The following is a 24252-nucleotide window of genomic DNA, read 5'->3' as shown; positions in this document are numbered from 1 at the left end:
CCCAGAATTCTCGACATGAAACCGTGAGGGGAGGATGGGACGGGATGGCCTCACACAGGTTCTCTCCCCCCCGCTCCCCTCACCCTCGCTTTTCTTTCTTTCTATCTCTCTCTCCGTCTCTCTCTCTCTTCGCCGGCAGGTAAAGCATGGTAACATCGCACTCGGGACAATTTCGTCCAACATTGCACAACACTCTCCGCATATTATCTTGGGGTTAAGTGCATGTGGCCTCATCATCCATCCTACCTACAGATAGATGGGCGCGCGCCGGGACCTACATGACATGACATTCGGGCTCCCACCTCGGTGTCTCATAGTCTCGCAGTACGCGCAGCTCTCGCTTACATGTGGCGGCCTACGATAAAGTGAATATAGAGCGTCTTGCTGCACTCCCCGCCTCCCATATAAATCGGCGTCCTCTCGCGATGGGGAGCCCTGCCCCTCTACCCTATATTGGGGCGCAACTCAGGTACCCGTGAATTATATTGGGCTCATCTCGCGACCCGATATATCTGGATACGGGTGTGTATGATGTCTGCGTACGTATTCGCACGTATAAATATATATATGTATACACACCTATATGATATACGCAATATAGGCCTGCGGTATCCCAGATGTGCATCCGCGATGGCTATATATAAACTACATACGCCGTCGCCTACACGACAGCCACGCACACGCATATACCTACATACGCGAACGCATACACGCACTCTTCACTCTTCGCTTGCCTCGATTCCTGGCCCGTACGCACGCCTACCTAACTGACCTGCTCCTTGCTACATGGCCTACATACCGGTCCATCCATGCACGCCTCTCTCTCTCTGCCTCTCTCTCTTTCTCTTTCTTTGGCAGCCCCAGGCGCGACAACAACAAGCCCATCCACCGTCTCCACTTCTTCCCTCCTCTCCCCGGCCCCCTTCCCGTTCCCCTTCCCACTCACCGAGACCCCCCGTTCTGTAGGCATTGTCGCCCGTGTCGCCCCAGCGACTCCCTGCGGATAAGCCCACCTTGCGATACCTGGCCGCTCAACCTACCTACCTAACCCGACTACACCCGGGATCCCTAGGCCGGATGGCGAGAGAGAGCGGCAGAGACAGAGGCGAGACAGCGCGATGTGACATGCTGGAAACTACCTCCCAGACTTTGACAAAACCCCGAACACGACTGTGCTTCTCCCTCTTCGCTCCCTCTCGCTCTCTGTCCCTCGCCCTCGCTCTCCCTCTCCGTCGCTGCCGAGCATCCCTCCGCCCTGACCACTCAACCGCCTCTATAGGATTAGCGTGCGGAAGCCCTCGTCGGTCCGTGAAGCCTCTACGTGCCTGCGTGCAATACTTACATAGGAAATGCCCGTGTGGTCCCGCCGCCAAGCCAGGTTTGGCTACACGCTTGCGCGGGATAAGTTGGCGGCTAAATTGCTAGTGAAATGAGCGCCGTTGCTTGTCCTCCCCCCCTTCCCCCGGCGGCGAGCAGGGCTAAGGGAAGAAATCGGTGTGGCTAGCAGGAATCCGTCCAAGTTCGCTTCTGCGGTTCTACAGCATCTGCACGATTGGGGAGTCCGGTGGCTCGCAAGTATGAAGGCTGTAATTTATGTTCGTACGTCGCCGTCAAGCTCCCGCATGCTCGCTTGCTCACCTAACGCGCAGTAGATCCGACGTCTATCTATGTATCCTATATTCTGGGGCTCCTCCCCTCAACTGTCTTGCTCATTCTCGCGTCTTTCGCGTTCGTAGGCAGAGTCGATTTTCTTCTCCGAGGAGAGACCGAGAGAAGGAAAAAAGAAAAAAAGAAAAAAAGAACACGAGATCCCCCCTAGAAAACCCCGGATCTAGCCCTCCGCCGGTCATCGCGATCCCCATACATACTATCCCAATCCCATCTATCCTATCCCACCCTTACCCGCGCATCCGCAACATCGCACGCCTCGATCTAGTTAAGATCGACAGCGAGAGAGCTCAGCTCGGCAGCCCTGTCTCCTGCTCTCCGCACCCCGCTCCCCCCCGCCTTCGCGAAAGCAGTATCCCATCCCATCGCCTCCTCCTCCTTCTCCTTTCGCGACGCTTCATCGCGCCGTCCCCTCCGTTCCTCTCGGCCGTCGCTCTTCTCCCCGTCTCTCCGCCCGCGCTATCGACTTAGACCAGGTAGTAGGCGCCTGCTACGTAGCAAGTTGTGTGGGGTAAGTAAGGGTGAGAAGGGGTACGGGCACTTAAGTATGCAGGTAGGTATATTCGCAGATATGTAGATAGTTGGGGTGGATCCCACAGTAGCCATCGTAGCGACTAGAGCCTACTACGTAGTATATATATCCTAGGTGGAGGCGTCAATACGTAGTTAGCTAGCTGGCTGGTCGGCGAAGGAGACCAGCAGGTAGATGGGCGCGGACGTAGGGATACAGCACTGTGTCTGTCCTACGGCCATGTATTCGCCTTCTGTCGCTCTGCCGTCTTCCATCCGCTCGTCGCCGTCGCGGCGGGCCTCGAGGCCTCGGTCAAATGAGAGGAAGAAGAGGAGCAGCAAGATGGCGACGTCTACGTTGACTGACTGGCCAAACAACCCAGACAAGCAAGTGCCGCGAACAATCCGCATCATCCGCATCATCCGCATCATCCAAGCTTCCCCCCATCCGGCATGGAGGAATGGATAGCTCCAGCGCGTCACTCGGCGCCCGGGTGATCGTCTACCGACCCGTGTCGACTTGCCTTCTCTCTCCCTTTTCCCATCTCTCCACCTCTCTTCTCTTCTCTCCCATCCAACCATCCCTACGCCTCAGTACCTTGCCGCAGAACAGCCCGCGTGTCGCCGTTCCTACTACTCGCTTCCCTCGTACCCGGGGCTACCTCTTAATCGCCGCCAGCAGGACGCCGCCCCCGACGCTCGAGAACGGAGGCGTGCTCCGAGTCCTAGGCGTGCTTATGTATGGCAAAGCATGGGCATGCAGGAACGGAGGAGGGGGGGAGCAAACGAAGGGTGGAAGAATAAGCGAGTCTCCGTGAGATGTGCTCTCTTGTTGGGATCATCTAAGATATAAAGATAGCTGTCTAGTCGCCCGGTATGCATGCAATAATGTGTGCGATCTACCACCGCGGGCCCCTTTCCCACCGTGTCCTGGTAAGCTTCCCCCTGTCTTACATTCGAAAATTCGACCGCTTCCCTCCTAGCTAAATAGCTCGTAAGGATGTAGATGTGTGTGTGTGTGACTGTGAGGAAGGGTGCATACGTGCCGTGGGTGTGCCTGTATGTGTGCCTATGTGTATGGGTAGGTTAGGGTTATATAAATGGCCCGGATATTAGATATTCTCTCCCTTCTGTCCATCTCTTTTCTTCCCTCCCTCCCTTCTCTAAAACATCCCGTGGCCGCGGGCTAGCCGCACGAAGTTGTACGGCACGTTCTGGCCGACAAGCAGCCGCAGCGTCTCTACCGTGGTGAATGCCGTCGTGTCTGCCACACCATAGGCGGCGAAGCCGCTCTGTTCCGCGACCGCGCTCGGGTCGCCCTTTCTCGGCCCGTCGGCAAGGTCGAGGAAGACCTTGCGTATCTGCGTCGACGAGCCTCTCGAGCCGCCGAATGCGCGCACGAGCATCCCGACGATGTTCGCTTTGTCTGGACCTAGGGCCGAGATTATCACGAACGGGCTAGCCTTGTCGCGCACCATCCTAGCTCGCTGCAAGCTCTCTAGGCTGTTGAAGGGCTCGACTTCGAGGCCGCGGGCCAGGCTCGGCGGCGTCTTGAAGCCCACGGTGTACACCTTGCCGATGCGGAGCGCCTTCAACGCGTACATCGCTGACGCCGCATCGTCCGCGTTTGTAGCCAAAACGACGGCCGCACGCCCAGAGTAGGCTGAGGGCGCCAGGTCGCGGGTCAAGGTGCTAACTATGCCGCGCCAACTTGCGTTGTCGAAAATCAGCGAGGAGCCTAGCGGCAGTCCGCTGCCTTTACGGATTCCGGAACCGATAGGCCCGTCCACATGTTGGCTAGGGCTCGAGCTAGTCGTATGAGGTGCTGAAGACGACGACGACGACGACGACGACGATCCAGGTTGAACAACGATGGCATCCACCATGCCGATTACGCGAACCGCCTCGGTAAGTATCGGGCCAGACCCGTTGTTGAGCCTCGCGAAGAAGGAGCTATTGTGCAAGAGACTGGTTAGCGATACGGGCGGGTTGAGATACGCTCCGCCAAATGATCTTTGGTCGCACAGCGCTTCTACGCAGTCGGGACCTTTGCGTTGCCTCTCGACAACGGCGAAGTGGTGCGGCAATCCGAGCTCGTTGAAGCATTTCTCGTAAAAAGGGGCGTAGGGCGTCGTGGTGCGAGAAAATGGGCTCGTGATTCCGTAGATACTCTTCTTCGGGAGCTGCCCGAGCAGTGACAGAGCAGCGTTGATCTCGGCAGCGCTCATTTGCCCTGGCGCGGCGATGATCGGGAGAAGCGGGTGGGTGATCGGCGTGAAAAACGTGTTGAGGGCTCGCGAGAATTGGCCGGCCTCGCCCATGTTAACGGCGGATATAGGGGGTGCGTCTGGGTATTCGCTTCGAATCCTGGAGCGGAAGTATTCCAATTCGAAGTTCTCCTTGTGCTCGGTCGTGATCGCTATCATCTTCACGATGTCGGCGTATCTTCGAGACTCGAGAAAAACGGCCTCGGCTTGCGGTGAAGGCCACTTGAAGGTGCCAGAGAAGTCGTGGAAGGCAGACATAATGCGACTGTTCCCGCGTTTCTCGTGCAGCTTTCGACGGATGTGCTCGGGTAGCCAAAGTTCGACATCGATATATTCGACGCCCCACTGGATCGCTCGGGAGAGGTACTCGTAGAATAGATTCGGATCGTCCATGGGGAAGCGCCCGTTCTCGCTCGCGCACCTCGTCGTGGCGATAATCGGTAGTTCGGTCCCATGGCGGAGCAGCATTACCTGCTCGCCCACGTAGCTAAGGCTGGGTATCGGCGCAAAAGTGCCGTCGGTTAGGGGCTCCTTGAGCAGATCGATACGTAATTCTACGGCATCAGCACCGACAGCAAGGATATCTATATTCGGGAGAGCGGCCCGGACGTCGGGAAACGTCGTCGAGATGATGTAGGTTCGCGGTTTCGCTATGAGAGTCTCGTGGTGGTTGATCTGACCGAGGGTAAAGGAGATGAACCTAGCAAGGTCGCGGCGGGAGAAGGACGTTTCGGGATACAAAAACTCGTAATCGCACTGCGCCGATATGTAGACGTCGGGCGGCATCCCTAGGTTCACGCAATGGGCGTTGATCGCCACGACGGCATCCCGGTTGCGCGAGGCGATGTCCATCTTTGCGCTCTTCAACGGTATCCCCAGCACTAATTCCTGTTCCGCCGATGTTATGCCCTGGAAGCTGTCAGCCATCCGATGGGGTTTCCCCAGGACGTCGGCGAAGAGCGACACTATCTTCTCCTGTCCGGAGCCGTAGATGATGACAACCGTCCGCGCGTCGCCGGTCTGCAGCCCGGTGCAGGCCTTCGTCCCGTTCACGCACGATCGAGTGTGCCGGTGTATATTCACGTCTGCCGCCGTAGTCGTCGTCGTCATCGATAAGGGTACGCCATTGCTGCCGAGCGGCCGGGCTGAGGTAGGGGCCGGCTGTATCTGCTGAACCGCCGTCATCATAGTTGAAGAAGAGGACTAACACGCCCGGTATTCCCTCCGGCTCAAACCGCTATAAACTGTCGGATATCGGAACTCTCGAGCGCAGCGCGCCTCATGGCAGACGCGTCACCATCGACACCGGGGAGTGCTAGGGTTGGAGCCTTGATAGGGGGGGAGCCGGTCGAAAGTGCGTCTGGTCGGGGCGTCTATCGTACGGCGATGACGAGGGGCGGCAGCGCATCGGCAGCACCGGGAGGAGTCTACTTCGCGGAGGCCATCAACGGCTGTGCAAGATCTGGGTTCGCCGGGGCAGGAATCGGCGGTGTTCGGCAGAGCGGCGCTCGAGAGACGAGTTGGCGAAGTCGCGAGCTGAGCGAGAGACGGAGAGAGGCGAAGGGCCACAATGCGTCGCGGTGCGGCGACCCGAGCTCGACCTGACCCAGGCGCCGGAAGAATTAGCCAAGGGCACAGAGAGGAGACAAGGCGGGATTGGTAGCAGCTGATGTGGTTAATTGTCCCAGCCACTCGAGCAGGAAATTCTCCAGCTAATGTTCGAGGCGGGTGTCGACGGGGAAGCTGGTGAGACGGGGGAGGATAAGAGTTGCGCAGACGAAGGAGGGAAGAGACAGCTTTTAGGAGTTAGCCCTAGGCTGGCCCCGGATGCTACTGGGCGCGGGGAGTCCCAGCCGAAATATTTCGCCGAATTGCAGGGTCCCGCCTGGCCCTGGTCCAGGACTCCGGGGTGTCTCTATACCGCTGCGGAGCCGCTGTATTCCATTGGCTCCCTTCGCCGTTAGGGACCTCTTTCAGGGCTCTTCCAGGGCACCTCGCTCGCTACCGCGGGGTTTCCGGGGCGCAATGAGGAACCCCACGCCTAGGACACCTAAGCTTTTCTTTCCACTCGGGCCTTCACCACCCCCAGTTACCTCGATGCACGCTCTCCCCCCCATGTTATTTCTCCGTCTCCCTACCCAGAGGCTATCATGTATGTCTCGTTTGGAGGCATGCAGGTTGGGTGAGTAGATGTGGTGCGTGCGAGCGGCGAAGGAATCGAGTTGTTCTTCTGCCCCACTGCGCACTGATAGGCTATGGCTAGATAAACTTGTTTATTCCTGTCGAAGCTCGTCGTATAAAGCACGCACTGTCGTTTTGTGATTTCCTACAGACCCGGGACAGGCTCACGAGCTGGCAGGGTGATGCCACAGCAGGGTGACTCTATGGCAGGGTAGCATATCTCCTGGACGGCTCCGCTTAAAACGGCTATGATCGATGGTTCCAACCCAGGCTATAACGCTTCCTCTGCGCCGTGTAAGTCGGTACCAAATAAATCCATCCACATACGCCGGGAAAATCCTCCCTCGAGCCCGTATAAATAGGAAATGAGGCTCTGGGCCAATCAAACTGCCGTCTTTCCTATCCAGGTCAGGTTGTAATTGGCCGCGATCCCTGTCTGCGTATTGCCGTGCCGTAGAATATCGTCAACGGATCACCGCACCGCACCGGGCCCTGTCTCTCTCTCTCTCTCTCTCTGGTTTTGTGTCGTAAACCGCCTAACCTCGTCTTAGCGCTCTGTCTCTCGGATGGCGGTCCGGCCTCTGCCGTAACTTGCAAGTCACTGCTAAACCTCGTGCCGAAACAAGAAGAAGAAGCAACCTCAAGTCGACATCTCATCTCGAGTTTCTCAGACTGCCCAGCCGCCCCACCGCACCTGGGCAGATCTCCTCTTTTCTCTCTTCTCTGCACTCCGCGTCTGGCTATGGTAAGGGGGTGCACGTTGGTCGCCGGCACGTAGGTAATAGAGTCACGCGGGGTGGCTGTCCTCGTCGTTAGCCATCAGTGGCGGAAAAAAAATACTCCACGGAACTATCCGCCAGTGCCAACCAACCATTCTACTGGGGAATTATCGCCGGTTTTCTCTCGTTCCACTTCGGACCCAGATAAGAGCATGTCCTTTTAACTGTCACAAATCAGAACCTCTTATTTCGACCCTCTTCCCCGGCTTCACTTCTAAAGCCAAGTGTGCCTCTTGGTTACGGCTATTTTTATTCTGCACGTCAACCTGACGGCTGGATCTGCCACGCGTTTCTTAATCAATCAATGTCCACGGGCTCGGAAATTTGTTGGTATTAGCCTATTCGGTGGCCCTTCCTACTGGATATATCCTCAGCTGCTCTGCCCGTTCTAATGTGGGGGCTAAGCAAGTCAACACGAAATGAAAAGACGTGATATCAGGCCGGGAAATAGGCTCGTTCCGTACGCTCGTTCCCGCGAACCCGGATCATAATACTAGCAGGCGGGACGCCTGAAACTGGGGACATCCTAGGAAGCAATTTGAGTAGGTAAATGTTGAGCAATATTCAGCTGAACACCTGTATTATAGGTACAAAGCGCCGCTGATATTTCACAACACGACGAGTAATTCTGACGTCCAATACCAAGGATCTTGGCTAGGTGTCATCATTCAGCTGTATGTAGACATGCTTCCGCAAATGACAGCGTGTCTCAGGGGAGTGCGGATAAATACCTACTTACTGATCTGTAATCTGCCCATTAACAATACTTCCCCAGGTATAATGGGGCCGAACTATAAGCCCTATCCCAACCGACCGTACGCGGGATCATCATGTTATATTAACATGTGACGCAGAAACCGCAGGATGCCTCCGAGTGTCTTGCCATTCCCTGCTGAATGAAGAGAGGTCTCGGAGATACCCTCACAACTTGCAGAGCGATCCGTGACAGCGCGATGCGACCTCGGCAGCAGACACTCCTTGTTGCGAGCAGAGGGCGTTGCAGCGAGCCCCTACTACGCGAGGGGGGACAGAGTCTCGAACACGATGCCCGGCTTAATACAGCCAAGGCCAGCAGATAGAATCCGGGGCGGAGGGAAGCGCGGCTGTTCTGGGCCACGAGAGGGCAAGAGAGGCTCTCGAGTTTGAAGATGACAACATAGAGAATCAGGAGGCGGCTACCACTTACAAATCTGGGTGTAATCGCCTTCGCTGCTCTCAGCCGTCGGGCGTTTGATAGGTGGATAATTTACGCCGCGATCCAGATTGTGGTGGTGTGGCCGGTCCTACTCTGACGTGGTGGAGGGCCACGGGGCCATCTTCTACCCAGCGAGACGCCGGCCCAGTAGTGCGGCACGGGCGAGCCGGCCCATTGTTAGAGAATGCGGTTGTGTGCGAGCGCATCGCGGTCAGCAAAGTGTCCGTCTGGTCGGACGGGCAGATTTGGCTCTTAGCATCAAGCGTGCGCTACAGCCCGGCGGCGGGGGGGGCGCCGTTCCTGAGGCGCCCGGCCGCGCTGCCAACGAAGAGCTCCTCGGCCGCTCCGTGCCGCCGCACCGTCACCAGCGGCTACGCATACGGCGGCGATCGTGCTGGGGAGCGCGGGTCTCGGGTGCAGGATCGGCCGTGTCGACTTCCGGTGCCCGTATATTTACTCATACACCGTAAGGGGTGTCGCCAGACTACATCCACCCCTCGGTGTCATTAGCCGTTCCCGTTCTTATTACATTTATCAACTCCCTCTTATCTTTCTCGCTCTCTTATCACTCTCTCATATACAAGGACAGGTGGGGCACTTACGCCCGTGCTCCTGGGCGAGACATAGGTACCGACCTCCATAGCTCCTCCAACTGAAGGCAGCCCGTCAATAGTGACGATACGATGTACCTCGGTAGCAGGTAGGTATGTAATAGGTATTACGACACGGCGGAGGGCATGTCTACAACGCCATTTCAACAACTGTGAGTGAGGTATGCCGTTGAGGCGTTTGAAAAGGTACGTGCTCGGACGATGACCGTTGACGAAGTTGTGAGTGTTGTTTCCTGGGTGTGCCAACCTTACTATATAGGTATACAACGAGAACTCTTAACCCCGGCTCGTATTACCTAATCGTCACGATGGTCACATGATGTTGGGGGCGGATTCCAGATGGTGGACGCGCGTCACAGCAGGTCACGGGTGGCTCATACCTACGTGAACCGGGGACGAATGGAGGGATGGTTGTTACGTGCTCAAGCCACCAATAAGGGCTGAGGGGAGAACAAATTGGCATATATTTTCTCATTCGCAGGTATATTGACCACATACCGCTCTCTATTTCTCATCTCCTCTGTAAGCATTGTCATGTGTTCCCACGGTCATCTCGGCTACTTCGGTGTGGCCTAAGTCTCTTGGAAGTGGGTCATGGCAAGCCACCAACGGCAGTCCTCAAAGGAATCTTTCCGGTATCAAGGAGTTTGCAACCTCGCACCCGTACCAACACTGGAGCGTTGCTCTGGCGCAAAACATACGGCAGCATTACCATCATGGGCCTAGAAGACGACGCGCCGCCGCCGTATAGCCGCTATCCCGAGCCAGAACCAGCCGGGAGGCTGAGCGTCGCGCCGGACCTGCCGCCGGCGCTCCCGCCGCGACCTCAACAGGCCCCGCGGCGCACGTCTTTCCCGTCACCGCCGGCGGCCGCCGCCGCGGGCCCGCAGAAGTTCCCCGCGTTCTGGACGCTGCGGCGGCGCGGCGGCGCGAGGGACGAGTACTACATCGCGGCCGACGGCGACCCGTCGCGGGCCGTCTTCGCCGTAACATCGCACGCGCCGGACGCCGCCGGGCGGCAGCCGCACCTGACGCTGCACGACGGGCCCGGTCGCGACGCCCCGCCCCTCGCGCGCGGGGGCCCGCACAAGACGCTCGCCGGCGGCGTCCACTCCGTGCTCTTGCTACCCGGCGCTGGTAGCGGCGTCGCGCCCGAGGAGCCGCTGCGCACCGTGATTAGCTGGCCTCACATCTCGTACGCGTTCGACGCCGACGTCGGCACCGCCGATCCTAGCCGCTCTGGATGGCTGCGGCGCGAGACCTTCGAGTGGCGGCATAGCGCCGGCTCGGCTGTCGCGTCGCTCGACGCCGCGCCGGTGGGGTGGAAACTCATCCGGACCTCGCCCGACCCGCCGCCCGGTATCAGGAGCGACGACTGGGCTTTTCTAAGTGGTGGGGAGTTCTCGAGCGATGGGAAGGAGATGTGAGTATATATGTTTTTCTATACCTAAGCCTTTCCCTCTTCTTTCCCCCAAATATGCGACTTAGGGGCGGTGCTGCTCCAAGCGGGCTTATGCATGCATGCCTAGCGAGTGACGACTTACGTATCGTCGCCCTTTCTGATGCGTACGTTCCATAGAAAGGGGGCATTTCCAGACCGGCTAATGTTTACTGCCAATACAGCGTTGCCGTGTGGGCGGACGTGAGAGGTCTTCGTCCGGGACCGAGTGAGCTCATGAAATTTCGATTCTTAGGTTCAGGAGCCAGTGGCGTTCTGGGTGAGCGCTGGGCGACCATGGCCGCAATATCTGCGATGAGGATGTGGCAGCAAGGGGAGATGGCGAGGCGATGAGTGAGAGAGACGTTATTAATTATTAATCCTCTACCTGAAACATCCTTGGTCAAACTGGCATCTTAGCCCTCAGATCAGTCGTTCCCACCATTCACAAAATGTGACGCCTCCCCTAATAAGCCCTAAATTAACCGGAAGCTTGGACATAGGAGATGCCCGGGCTGGGATCTCGCCTACCTAATCCGCAAGTGTCCGGCGAGGCCACGGGCTGTCCTATATTACGAGGCCCGGCTAAGAGGAAGTCACAACGAGGTCTGGGCTCAGGTCTGCCGTAGACGCCGCCGTGTAATACACTCGGCTACCCCTTTGCTTCTGTTACCGCTGGGGATTTCTTAACCGGCTGGACTGGGTTAAACCGTCAAATACGAGCTTATTAGGTCGGGGTATAGCCCCTCATGGCGGGCGCCAGGCCGTGACTAGGCGAAATTGCCCTGCAGACAGCCCATAGAGTGTGCTCGCTCCTTCGGACGAGCCATACTTACCTTCGTACTACAAACACTCTCCGAAGATAAATACCTACATAAGCCACGGCCAACTCTCCTGAAAATACGCCGATGAGCAGTGTTCTAACGCTCGAACACCGTCTCGCCGGATAACATCACGACCTATTCCGAATCGACGATATCGAGGACTTGTATCGACCGTCGGGATGATGAGGGAGGTCGGGGCAAGGTTAACCACGAGGTCGCAAAATGGAGTGATCACCAGGTTGCAAGACGTTGACTTAAGATCGAGGGTTCACCCTAGAAATTCAGACAGAATCAATGAGTGAATTTGTTTTTATTTAGGTAGTTGGCCCTTTTGAGCGAGCACCAATCGGATAAGGTAGGATATAAGTAATAAGAGCTAGCTGTCGGTCCGGGTCCAGGGGTCGATCAGGGGGTTTGGAGGGGTTTTTGGAGGGGTTGACAGCGGGGAAATGAATTGCATTGAGGGGAGCGGAATGACGTAGGTACCTATCTAGCCAACCCCTCCTTGCTTACGTGAATGGTCGGGATAGGAAGATTTTACTCATTTTCCTTTGGTGACTCTAAACTGTCATCGTGGTCGACATCACCAGAAGGCCGTGGCTGCGTCTCTTTATCCAGATGCATTGACCTGTCCCTCTTCTGATTGCCCTATAGAGTCTGGTTCTCCAGGGTTTGGGCCATGTGGACTCGATTGTTCTGTCTCGCGACCAGGCATCTCCCGGGTAGGAGAATCCAGCATTGCTTACGATCAATCTCAGCATCACCATATTTTATCGCTCACTACTCACGCCTACCTTCACTCAATTAAAAAACCTTTACGTGTAGTTCACAGCAAGAGAATTCTTCCTCCTCGGCTCTTCCCATCGAAACATCAGTAGTAGGGAGGCAGTCTAAGAGGTGACCCCCCTAGGGACATGCGACAATAATGCGATAATAGGACATTCACTTATCAGTCGCTCTTTTCAGAATGACCTCTTCTTAATATTTCGTAATAAAAGCCCAAGCTAACAAGAAACCAACTATTACAACGTCCGCTACCTCCGCCAATCTCGGCCATACGCACCCGTTGCCTTGCCCATCAATCCTAATCCATTCACATCTTGATTAATATTCGTCTCCGCTGCAGCTAACGCTAGCTATTCAGCAGGCGCAGAAGTTTAGTCGCTATTGGCCGGAGCCCCTCCCACTCCCAACACGCCGTCGATCCCGTCCTCCGCCGGGGCCACGCGCGGCCCTGGCCTAGTTGGTCAGCAGGTTGAAGACGCAGCGGGCGCCGTCGTTCTGGCCGGACCGCGGGCCGTTCGAGGCGAGGTAGGGGCTGCCGCCGCCGGGGAGGACGGGGAAGGCCCAGATCTGGCCGCTGAGGTTGTCCGACGCGAAGAGCGTGCCGTTGTTCATGCCGTACACGGCGCCCCAGCCGCGGTTGCCCATGCCGGGGTGGCGCGACACGACCTCCCAGGTCTTGCTCTCGAGGCGGAAGCGCGACAGCGTCGTCTCGCCCGCCCGAGAGCTCGTCGTCGCCGCCCACAGGTACGGCCCCGCCACGGGGATGTACGCCCAGTCAGCGATGCCGAGCCCGAGGTTGTCCGTCGTCCCGTTGGCCACCAGCGTCCCGTACGTCGGCGACCCCGGGATCAGGTCCAGCTGGTGCCAGTTCTGCCCGGCCCTCCCGTACCAGTAGTACCCGCTCGAGTCGATGTCGCCGACGTTGTACGAGCTCGAGTCCGGCAGCCGCCCGATCACCTCCGAGGACCCGTCCGACGAGATGCGCAGGATGCGGTTGGCCGCGCCCTGCCGCGCGTACAGGAAGTTGTCGCGCGTGTTGTACGCGATCGCGTTGATCGACGACCCGTCGCCCACGCTCTGCCGCACCGTCGTGAACTCGCCCGTCACCAGATCGACGCGATACAGGGTCGCGACCTGGATGAGATACCCGTATTCGTCGCAAGACAGGGTCGGGGTCGGGGCCGGCACCGAGGAGCACGACGCGGTGGCAGTCTCGGTGACGGTGACCGAGGTCGTCGTAACAGTCGGGGTCACGGGTGCCGGCGTTGTCGTAGAGGTCACGGTGGGGTGAGTCGGATGGGGAAGCCAGCAGAACACCTTGGAGAGTAGGCAATCGCATCCCGCATCGTACGTCGTCGACGTGAACGTGGTGGACGTAGACGGCGTATACGTTGTCGTCCTCGTTCCGACGCCGGTGAGGGTGACCACGGTCGGCGCCGGGATGTCTTTGACTTCAACCAAGCATTCCACGCCGAGGATACTGAGGCAGCCGACCCCGAGAGTGTAAGTCCCTGGATTCTGGATGGTGGTCTCGGTTTCGGTGAAATAAGGCACCACCTCGGTGATAAGAGGGGCCTCCGTGAGCGTGATGGTGCTAGGCTCACTCCTGCGCATGACAGGAGTAGGACTGGAGAGCGCGGTTGCAACGAGCGTTGCAGTGGCGAAGAGGGAACTCTGAAGGCGAGGCATTGTGGGATAGTACGATGGGCCGAAGCTTAAGTGATGGCTGGTCTGAGCACTACGAAACTTGTCATCGTGAATCCCAGTGGAACGCGGGAGTGCCTGGCATATTTATACGCGTTTCTTCCCGTAGGCCGAGACTCGTTGCCTGGACGCTTCTGTCGAGTTGAGAGCTCGCACTGCACACATCATGTCGGCCCAACATGAGTTTCAGCTCATTCTTGCCGGTCTGTCTGCCCAAAATGGTAAGCTTTTTCATGTCAACAAGTCGATATTATTTGCCGCTTTGATGCCGGTGAGGACGGTTTCGCGTCTTGCGGCACGGGGGGAGAGCACTACCAGAATATTCCAGCGTGTATCGAGCTAGGTCTCCGGCGTCCCTGGTCGTGAATCCCCACAGAAGGGCTCGTAGGAGGAAGAGGTCCTGACGATCATCAGGAACCTATGCAGCGAAGGCAGCTGAAGTCAGATAGGCCCCAGCCGGCTCATCATCACGAGTCCTAGAATGGCGATCTTAGGTCCCATGTCGGTGACGTTGGTCAATATCGGGGCTGAATGAATGCCGGAAACGTGTAATAGGTATAAATTCAGATATAAGCATGCCTACACACTATGCTATTCACAAAATGCCGGTATTCAACTTGATGCCGATCTCCTGCAGGTCGACGGGGTCAGTTCGCTTAAAAAGGGTCAAGAGTGCACCTTGGCATCTTCCTCATTAGGAGTATGAAGACATGATGTTGCAGTGTGATAGTTGCAAATACGTAAAGTTAACTGATGATTAGGCGAAGCTACGATGGTAATCTGTACGCAAATGGAAAAAGGGGAGTATTGTGAGGGCTGAAAACTCACGACACCTGGTATGTATTAATTATTGGGACGCAGTATTAAGCGCCTCATCATCATAGCCTCGATCAACCCCGCCTCTTCTGACAGGCCCAGACCTTCTATAGGCAACGTCGCGTTGCTTTGGCGTCGGTAGGCTCGGGCCTGGGCTGATGTAATAACTCTTTCCATGGCAACATAGCCCTACCGCATGTATTATAGGTATTCACTCTGCCAAGCTTGCCGCCGGTACTCTTCAATACCCTGGGGGCCATAAATATATGCAGTTATGTCACCCTCGTAGGACTCGGCGTCCTGGTCTGTGGAAAAGCCACGATCTGACATGCATCGCGCTGAGAAATGGGTGTTAATATTAATTACGTAGATACATGACAAGTAGCTGCCTGACACACAAATCTCATCCCCAGAGCCGCGTCTACAGAGCGATGATCAATGTCGTGGGTTATTCCCATGGCTTTCTTGAGAGATTCGGCGACCACATCCTACACATCGCCTCGCCCTTGTTCCCGGCCTGTTGATGCCCATAACGAGGCAGGGTGGCGCTTTCAGGAGTGCGTAGGGGTCGATAAGACGTGCCAACAATATTCCCGTCAAGGGTCCAGCAATACTCTTGGCTATTAGAGCTGATACCATCGCCTACGTTAGAGTTAGCCCTGAATATACACATGCTCAGCACGGATTTTCCTTACCCGTACCTAGCCCTTCGAAGACGACATCATTCTTGCCACGGTAGCCGGCGAACCATCGGTTCTAACCCGCCCGGGCTAGTGTCTCGTCGCGGAACTCGCCGTGGAGTTCTATGACGAGTATGAGATGACCAGACTCTAGGTCTACGGCGCAAGTGTTCGGGGCCAATACCGTGATCTTGAGATAGGTAAGCCTCTCGCCTTCAGTTGGTAACGGCCCTAAGGCCGATCCTTGCGGATTCGTCCTGGAAAGACGAAAGATATACTATTAGATTAGTAATGAGTCAGGCAAGCTAAGAGAGACTGAGGTTTCGAAGCTCACATACGAACGAAACCTGCTGTTCTTTAAATGTTATCTGAAGAGAGATCTGTCGTTGAAGGCAGGGTGGGGCCACGTTGGCGACATCATCCCCGACAGCCTCTCGTGTCTTGATATAGTAGACCCATTTGGCCGTGGAACTAACCTCATGCCAGCCATGCTAAAGAAGCGTTTGAGCGTCTACCTCTTTGCACTCCTGTAGTGGCTGCGGACAGATACGATGGCCAATTCAAAATAGTATTTAACCCCAGCTTGCGGTCTCTTAAAGGTATCAGCCCCGACCTTGACGGGGAGAGAGGCCACTGACACCTATTCGTCCTCCCAACTATTCCGTAGTCGTGTTTTGGGGCTTGTGGGGCTCCGGTTAGGATGCTCATACAGGAGTCGGAGCTCTTTCGGCACAAAACTTTCGATTATCCCGTCGGCCTTCATGCCCCTCGCGCCCTCTCGGTATAGGCTAGCCATGTCAGGATTGTCTTGAACGTTTGTAAGGGCATCGGCCCATCATATTTTTCCGAGGAGCGCGGGCCGTTGACCCATCCTGTATTAGCCGCCGCACTTGCCGAACAGCCACTCCGCCGTATGAGGAATAAAAGACATTATTGTTTGTGAAAGGGTTGGCCTTTCCATCTAGAAGACCAAGATCAGCTCCGTGATCTAGTAAAGCGGGGGTTCGGGGTGTTGACACTAGGTTATCGTTCTCAACTGCTATATGTAGCGTAGGCGGACGGGTCAGCAGGAGAGCATCAAGGCTTGCCTTTCACGAGAGGGCGGTTGGATTGTCTTCGCATGTGCTCTACTTGCCGTCATATTAAACGGTATTTCGCACGTACTAGGTAAGTCGTCGATGTTGGCGTCATCTCTGAGCAGCGTGGCAATGATGTCGTGGTTCCGGTTCGTCGCACTGTGATGTTGAGGGGTGATAGGGTGGGCTGGCTCTCGCTGTCTTGAATATTGACGCTTCATATCATAAAAGAGAACGAATTATTTGGGGGCATTTGCTGGTGGTGGCTGACGATAGATGTCCCAGTCCTCGAGTCCCATCGCCATTAGGAAACGTGGGTTCCGAAGACAAGGGGTAATATTAGACTATCGCGAACCAAATTCGGCAGCGTATTGCAGAGCGGTATTATTTCCTCGATCTTTCGCCGTTCATGACGCCCACAAGGCGGTAGTATACATGTGTGACCATTATCACGGTTATCTCTGGCTTATGACAGATCATAGCGATTTTCAATGGTATCACCTCATTCTCGAACCTGGTCTATCTTTATGGAAAGGCAGTTTGAATCTGCACTTTAGTGGATGGCTGGTTTTCCGGCATGGCCACTTACCTCTAGTCCAGCGCGTTGCTTGGCTAATAGCTTCACCCTTTGGGGCTGACCCTCCCCGGGGTTTCCAGCATCCGGAGCAGTATCTGTACAGCCTCGATGCAACCTGCAGGAGCCATCTTAACGGAAGAGAGTTGCACTGCCGCTTTGCCCCGGGCTGGGGAGGATGCGTGAGCTCGTGAGATGACAAATCAGGTCATACTTGAAGCTGTGTTGGCGCCTTGTTCTCGCTCTGGTTTCACGGCTTGGAAGGCTGCTGGCTCTGCAGCAGGATCAGAATATGTAGCCTTTTCATCCGGTTCCGGGAGAGCAACTGCTGCCTACAGCTTCCTCTGTACGCAAGTGGAGGAAAGTGATGGCTGGTCCCTTGACCCTGCTTTCTCGTTACCTTTGCTGCATGCTTTCTCCCCGTCTTCTTGGCTCGACTCATTATCGCTGTCTCGGTATTGACCTAAGGGGGAACGGGTTATCATGCCGAAGGTGTCTCGTTCGACTGTAGCAGCTTCCAGCATGACAAAGTGAGTCATCTATAGAACTAGGGGTTTCGGCTTCACATCTCACTAAGCCTAGCTAAGAGGAGTAATGAGATATATAAAACTATTCCCCAGAGTCACGAATCATCTACTAATAACTCATTAACGGACATTGCATGCCAGTTCAGCCCTGCGGCCGTCATTGTGTCTGCCTCGTGTTCCTTTCTTCATCTTGAAACAGAGACAGGGCGCAGATAGAGGGCCTTGTTGGGAACCCAACAGTTTTTAGACCACCTCGGGAGCATTCACCTCCTTTCGGCTGTTGTCAGCATATCCAAAAATAAGTCCTACAGACCCAATACCAGCTCACGTCCGAGAAACAATCTCAGGCACCCCAAAACCCCTTCATACGGCTCGCAGTGTCACGGTATCCGAAAGGCGACGACTTGGAGGTGGCATACCGAAGAATGCGACTTTGAAGCACCCGTAGATCGCACTTTAATTTCGTGCTGTGCTTCCAGGGTCCCGCGGCCGTTAGGAATCCTGGCATCGCCTCTCCTACTTACCAATGGAGGCTCTCGAAGCCAGTCCACAGCGCTGTTATAGATCTCAGCAACTTCGCTTTTTCCTTCGGCACTTTGGAACCGTTACATTCCCCGGGCATAGTTACGTCGTGTCCCTGGTCATGAGGCCTGGAAGAATGCGATAGGCCCCTATCAAGGTTCAAGTGCTCCTAGACGCGCCGCCGTTTATATTGATACATGTGCCAGTGTTGGGTAGATGTTATCACCGTAGCATCGACCTTGGTACCTAAGGTAGTACAGATCGTGTATCGCCTACTGAGCGGCGTTCTACAATCGTACCCGCTGCATTACGCGCTGTGGTAAAGGTACCCAAGGCCCTGAGAGGGACACCGGAGACAAGAGAAGAAAACATTTAAGATCGTGTAGGCTTATCTCCGTATGTCGTTTCATCTCCGTCCTCGTTTCTACCCGCCTATGATACATAGGTATGATCACGTTCCAGTCCCCCCTCCTCCTCCTCCCCCCACACCACTCCGGCCCCCTATTTTCCTTTCACCAATAGTTTCGTTCTTCCCGGTGAAAAGAACACTATCTTCTATTCGGTACCAGCAGGGCAGTGGGCGGTAGGACTATTATATTACGTGGTACGATTAAACTCACTGCAGAGTCTCTACTACGCGTAGTGTAATAGTACATGTGCTAACAGCCTGCGATGGCATAGGCAAGTCCCTACTGATCTTATAGTGAAGGGGTTTTCCCTTCACACCGTCGACTGGGAACTTCTGCCCGTAATACACCCTCTCCCTTTGATCTCCACCAGAGCCACTGTGAAGCCGACTCCTATCCTTCGGTATATTGCAAGCATACGTGACAGTGTTAGCCATCAGTAAAGAGGGCCTGCCAACATCAAAATATGGAACGATCTACGTCGTCGTCGCGGATTTACTTCTAAGACTGTTGAATTTTCAATGTGATCAGGCATGCATCAGCCACACAGGGCCGGTAAATCGCATATTGTCACGGCATGCAGTCATCTTGTGATTACATACCGTGAGCCATTGGATGTAGGTACCCCCCCGCATAATCACTTTACGGTCGAACATAGAATGGGCGTCTTAGCTGCAGACTATCGACCTCATGCTGGGAGCCTTGACTGTCCTCGATGGGCTACGATTGTAGAAAAACGATGGTTCTATTTCCAATGAAAGCAGCTAAAACAAAACACCACGTCGAAGCCGTGCAATAGCAAACTATTAACATTCATAATTCGAACAACAAGCGATAAAGGCCCACCCCATACATCTCAACGACAGACACGGGGACGCTACTCGGTGACCGTCGTAGTTAGAACCGTGGTTGCCACTGCGGAACCCAGCTCGTTGAGAGTCTCCGGGTTCAGATTTGCTGCATCCACGTGTACCGCTAGTTTCGCTTCCATGGAAGGTGTGAGCGTCGGGGGCCGCAGGTAGGGCGGCAGCCCTGGCTGGAAAATTACGGCGTCGTTTGGAGGTGCCCGGCCAAGCAAGGCCCGCATCCTGTGGATAGCATTGTAGAGCAAGTCGGCTCTGGCGTTGACCCTAATCGAGGCCGTGAACCTGTCCGTGTCGTTCTTCCGCTCCAGGAGAACGGCGACACGTAAGTCTGTGACAAGGCCGGATCTTTCTTTTTCGTTTTCAGTGATTGCCAGACGAATGGCATTGTTATCGCCACTCTGCCGTACAGCTGTGTCGAGAATGATAGACCCTGTCATACTCGCGCGGCATGTTGTCTTGTGTCCCTCTTTTCGCTCCCATTTCCACAGAGCGTCTATCTCTGCTCCAACAGGTCCGCCCACTGCGCCGGCTCTTGCACAGGTTTCGATTGTATTGGTTGTTTCTCTGTCGATTTCCGTCTTATGCCCTAAGGTGTAGTTTCCATTGGGCCAGAGGGCGATGGGCGCGGGGTCAGCGCCATCTCGCTTCTTCTCGTCTTGGAATAAGATCGTAATAATGGCCTCCCTGAATCTCCGATTCCTGTTGATTCCATGGAAACGGAACCCAAAAACAACAAGAGTCGCCGGCTTCCCGCCCTCTCTCTCTTCGCCGTGGACGATACGATCAATCCGACCCTGCAACAGCAACTTTCGGCACTCATCGTCAAAGACGTCGGTGTGTTGAGCCTCACCATTTGCCCTCCCTCTATACCCTCCGCGGTGTACTATGTCGAGTTGAGTGTTGCCAAACATGTAGTTGTCCGCCATGTCTCTTGTTAATTGTGATCGTAGCCGACCTAGGACCCAGTGAGACGTACCGCATAGGATTTGTTGACGTATTTTGTGGAGTGATTAGGGGTGCCTAGATTATATACTATGTTTCTACACCCTATAATCGATCAGTGGTTGTGGTCTCGTGTTACTATAGCTTTCTACGTAACATATCATCTACCTGGCTGACTACACCCACCAGTAACCCTTCCGAATCCTTAAACGCACCAATCTCCTCACTATTTCTGTAATAGCTGTCTGAAATAGGAGACTTCATCTCACCGCACAGCGCCGAGGAATACTGCCTTCCCTTTCACTGATATCGCCCCCGGCAATATACCTATCTCTCCCTTTCATATTCAACGCCGTTGTCGTTATCGTCACATGCAATCTCTCTCCACGGTCTTTATGTGACTTGAGCCGCAGATTCCTTTTCCAAGGGCAGAAGACGGGAGATGGAGGGAAGCCTGTGCCTCCACGTGTCGGGTGATCCTGTGGTTTTCCTTACGAGAATGACTTCATACCTAGATATATAATAACTTGGCTTGACGGGGCGCAGTGTGGGTTCTGGTGCGAATCCATGCAGCCTCGCCAGCTCGTAGGAGAATCTGCCTTCCGACGCAGCCGTGTATACACGTTTAACGCTGTGTATAGTGCTGTTCGCACCTCATCCTAATGCTACGCTGCAGCTGCATTCGGGGTATTATTAATTCTATAGACAGTCGCGCAAATCTTGGACGAAATCGGCGCGGAACCAGGGCAGCATCAAGAGGTGCATAGCCCAGTGGCTGAGCCGAATTAACCATTAGAAAGAGCGAGTTCTCATATTGCTGTGATATTTAAAGAAGGATATGAGTCGATCAAATGTTAGGCAACTAATTTGCACCGAGAGTCAATTGGCAAATTAACTACCTATCGGAACGAACTAAACGAAGCAAAGGACGCCGCCAGGGGTTTGTAGCTTTAACTAACCTGCCCCTTTTCACGGGCCACCCCTTCACGGACCGGGTTTTTTACATGGGTTTACATACCTACAAACTGTTTTTCCCTCTAATAAAAAAAGGGGAAAAGTCGCAAAAATATAAATCTAACTTAGCTATTTAATAAAGAGGAACAGCGTGGGCAGACTGTTGGAAGAGTCGTATATTGAGCCACAGCTGCTAACAGCGGGCCCAGGTGCCGATCAATAGGAACGACAGCAGGAGCGGCAGTGTGACAGCTGTGGCTAATGATCAGCCAGCTGTAAACAGCAGCAAGGAGAAATAAGAAACAAAAACAAGGAGGAAAACGATGGCGAGATCAACGATCGAAAAAGTGTATGGCTGTGTGGCTCTGTGTGATCGATAATATAGGTATATGATATAGAAAATATGTGTGGGCGACCTATATAAATATACCTACATTGCAAACCCTACAAGGGCTAGTCCTACCACCCCAATGTAGTAAGTTAGGGTACCCCTTCACGGACCACCCCTTCGCGGACCAGGCATTTTGTATGGGGTTTACATACAAAAAGCTTATTTTAATAAAAGCCATAAAAAATCGGAAAAAAATCGGAAAAATCGGAGATTTAATTACGTAATCTGATTACTGTAGTGGTGCGGTAAGACATACCCTCTTGATACATTACGTAACACGCTACGATAGGCCTTATGCCTATATAGAATAACCATAGCTCCCGTAAGTGCGGGACATACTATGCTTATTATTTAGTTTATTACCTAGTTAGATTGCTATCTTTACTATTTTTACCTTAATTAAAGATTCGTTTTTATTATTAGATTCGTCGTTTTCCGATTAGTATATTTATTTTAGTTATAGGCGCTTAAGTTACTTCGTCGTACCGCTATAGCCGAATAAGTAACTTTTACGTTTTGCCCCTTTTCTTTCCTTACCTTTTATGCCTTCGGGCTAGCGACTACTATATCTCTACGACTAAGGGGCATAGCTAAGATACGATAACTACATTAAATTCCTTATCTCTCGATTAGTATAGCGATATTAATTTTACCCGTCTTAAACTATCGTACGTATTATAGTCTTCGATAAAGTATACTTTCGAGTAAACATATCCGGGTTTCTAATATCGCGTACGCTTTACTCCTCCTTAGTAACGACTACCCTATAACTTTTTCGACCCCTTAACCTTTAATCTACGGAGTTTTTATTACGCTATTAAGATTTAAAGGATACCGATCGCCGTCGGCGCCGCTATTTAACCCGCGAAGTAGTCCGCGTTTTACGTTAAATAAAATATCCCGCCTTATAGTTATTTATTTACTATAGGAAGGTACGTATAAGCCCGGGAACTTTTATAACGATATTATTATTATTAGAATAATACCTAGCCTTTAATACTTATAACGCTAATAAGTTATCGATATTACGATATAATACGACGACTAAACCGCGTTTATACCGATTAAGATATCCTTCGTATAGTTATTTATTTACTATACGGAGGAACCCGTAAAACTTAGAGAACTTTCGTCGTAATACTACCGCTACTAGGAATAATACTTAGCCCTCGATATTAACCGCTTCCCCGAACCGCTAATAATATAATATATCTCGTACGAATAAATAAAGCTTATAGTAATTAAAACAGCCTCCTTATAATTATTTATTTATTATATAAATTAAACGTACGAACGCTTTAGCATAAATTACGATAACCTATACGACCCGCTACTCCCTTACTAATATTAAGGACGGATAAAGGCTAATAATAATTATGCCTTAACCGACCTTACGATAGCTTCTTTTTTCCTTTAAACCTATTAATCGATATAAATTAAATATATAAATATTAATAACTTATTATATTAAAGGTATTTTAAGATACCTAGGCGTAACGATTCGACGATATAATATACGATATAATATAGATATTTATATTAATAGTATAAATAAGATTAATAAATTAATAGCTACTAATAATTAATAGTTTTAAAGAGAACTAGGAATTAATATTAATAAAACTACGTAGATATAAAGGATTAGGGAAACGGAACTAGAGTCGAATTAATAAGTATACCTATATATAAGCTAGCCTTATATTACTAACTAATAACTAGTATAGCGAGAAGTACTAACATAGGCGTAAAACGGCGCCTAGCGATAATACCGCTAATACCGTTAAATAGCCCCCGTTAAATCGAAACTAGCCTATAGCTATAACCGATATCGTATTTAGCGCGATCCTTTACTCGGGATTTATTTCTTATACGTATTACCTTAACGAAGGTTATACGTTAGGAGTTTTAAACCTTAATAGGAGGAATTATCGTCGATTTATTTATAATAATTAAACTATTAGTCTAGGAAATACGTATCGTACTTTAATTAGGCGTTAGCCGATTAAAGAAGCTCGTATAATACCCGGACCTTATTAATCGAAATAATATAATAAATAATAATATACCTATACTAAAGGAAAAATATTAGAATATAAATAATAGCTATTATACCTTTACCCCTATGTTAGATAATAAAACCCTTACTACCTCCCTTTCTACTTTATACCTTATACCGTTAAATTAAACGGAATCTATAACTAGGAAACGGAATAAATCGCTATTAGGACCCGAAGTAATAAAAATTAAACTATTAATAAAAACCTTAAGAATCGATACTAGCTTTCCGTTCCTATATCCGCCCGAAGAGGAGGAGGACGACGATAAAACTCTTACTTAGCTATTCCTTAACCGCGGCTCTATACTTATCCCGCTAATTCCTATAGCATTATCTTAGAATAATAATAACGGGGCCTTTAATAATTAAAATATACCGGTAGCTATCCCGATTATCGTAATATTAGTGAACAGGAGCAGCGTAGGCACGCTGACGGAGGCACGAAACAAGGACTGCCTAACTGCTAATAACTGGCCCA

At 52.8% G+C, this 24252-nt stretch overlaps 5 protein-coding genes across 5 annotated transcripts; 2 read left to right on the top strand and 3 right to left on the bottom strand.

Moving 5' to 3' along the window:
* The first annotated feature begins 1509 nt into the window (after nt 1–1509).
* Nucleotides 1510–2237, top strand: GGS23DRAFT_471318 (uncharacterized protein). The gene has a single exon (XM_051514230.1). It carries the CDS (start codon nt 1594–1596, stop codon nt 2137–2139), a length of 546 nt encoding a protein of 181 aa, XP_051367111.1. The 5' UTR covers nt 1510–1593; the 3' UTR covers nt 2140–2237.
* A 1104-nt stretch (nt 2238–3341) lies between these two features.
* Nucleotides 3342–6161, bottom strand: GGS23DRAFT_619713 (aldolase; the record flags this gene model as incomplete). Its single annotated transcript, XM_051521035.1, has 2 exons — nt 5529–6161; nt 3342–5483 (listed from the first exon to the last, which is right to left on the bottom strand). The coding sequence occupies exons 1-2, from the start codon at nt 5631–5633 to the stop codon at nt 3342–3344; spliced, it is 2247 nt and encodes a 748-aa protein (XP_051367110.1). The 5' UTR covers nt 5634–6161.
* Nucleotides 6162–9817: 3656 nt separating this feature from the next.
* On the top strand, nt 9818–11458 carry GGS23DRAFT_471149 (uncharacterized protein). Its single transcript, XM_051514229.1, has 3 exons — nt 9818–10634; nt 10835–11003; nt 11153–11458. Exons 1-2 carry the CDS (start codon nt 9928–9930, stop codon nt 11001–11003), a joined length of 876 nt encoding a protein of 291 aa, XP_051367109.1. The 5' UTR covers nt 9818–9927; the 3' UTR covers nt 11153–11458.
* A 1073-nt stretch (nt 11459–12531) lies between these two features.
* On the bottom strand, nt 12532–14170 carry GGS23DRAFT_471115 (uncharacterized protein). Its single transcript, XM_051514228.1, has one exon. It carries the CDS (start codon nt 13946–13948, stop codon nt 12713–12715), a length of 1236 nt encoding a protein of 411 aa, XP_051367108.1. The 5' UTR covers nt 13949–14170; the 3' UTR covers nt 12532–12712.
* Nucleotides 14171–19363: 5193 nt separating this feature from the next.
* Nucleotides 19364–20357, bottom strand: GGS23DRAFT_619711 (uncharacterized protein; the record flags this gene model as incomplete). Its single annotated transcript, XM_051521034.1, has 1 exon — nt 19364–20357. One exon carries the CDS (start codon nt 20355–20357, stop codon nt 19443–19445), a length of 915 nt encoding a protein of 304 aa, XP_051367107.1. The 3' UTR covers nt 19364–19442.
* Between the last annotated feature and the right edge of the window lie 3895 nt (nt 20358–24252).

The sequence above is a fragment of the Durotheca rogersii genome (assembly GCF_024521655.1).
Source record: "Durotheca rogersii strain YMJ 92031201 chromosome Unknown GGS23scaffold_61, whole genome shotgun sequence".
In the NCBI taxonomy this organism is placed as follows: Eukaryota; Fungi; Ascomycota; class Sordariomycetes; order Xylariales; family Xylariaceae; genus Durotheca; species Durotheca rogersii.
This window is presented reverse-complemented; position numbering and strand designations above follow the sequence as displayed.

Bases quoted from the DNA above. Each gene is read 5' to 3' on its own strand.
- GGS23DRAFT_471318 (XM_051514230.1), top strand. From the start codon at position 1,594: ATGTTCGTACGTCGCCGTCAAGCTCCCGCATGCTCGCTTGCTCACCTA.
- GGS23DRAFT_471149 (XM_051514229.1), top strand. From the start codon at position 9,928: ATGGGCCTAGAAGACGACGCGCCGCCGCCGTATAGCCGCTATCCCGAG. The intron at 10,635-10,834 runs GTGAGTATATAT...CTGCCAATACAG, and splicing joins TCGAGCGATGGGAAGGAGAT to CGTTGCCGTGTGGGCGGACG.
- GGS23DRAFT_471115 (XM_051514228.1), bottom strand. From the start codon at position 13,948: ATGCCTCGCCTTCAGAGTTCCCTCTTCGCCACTGCAACGCTCGTTGCA.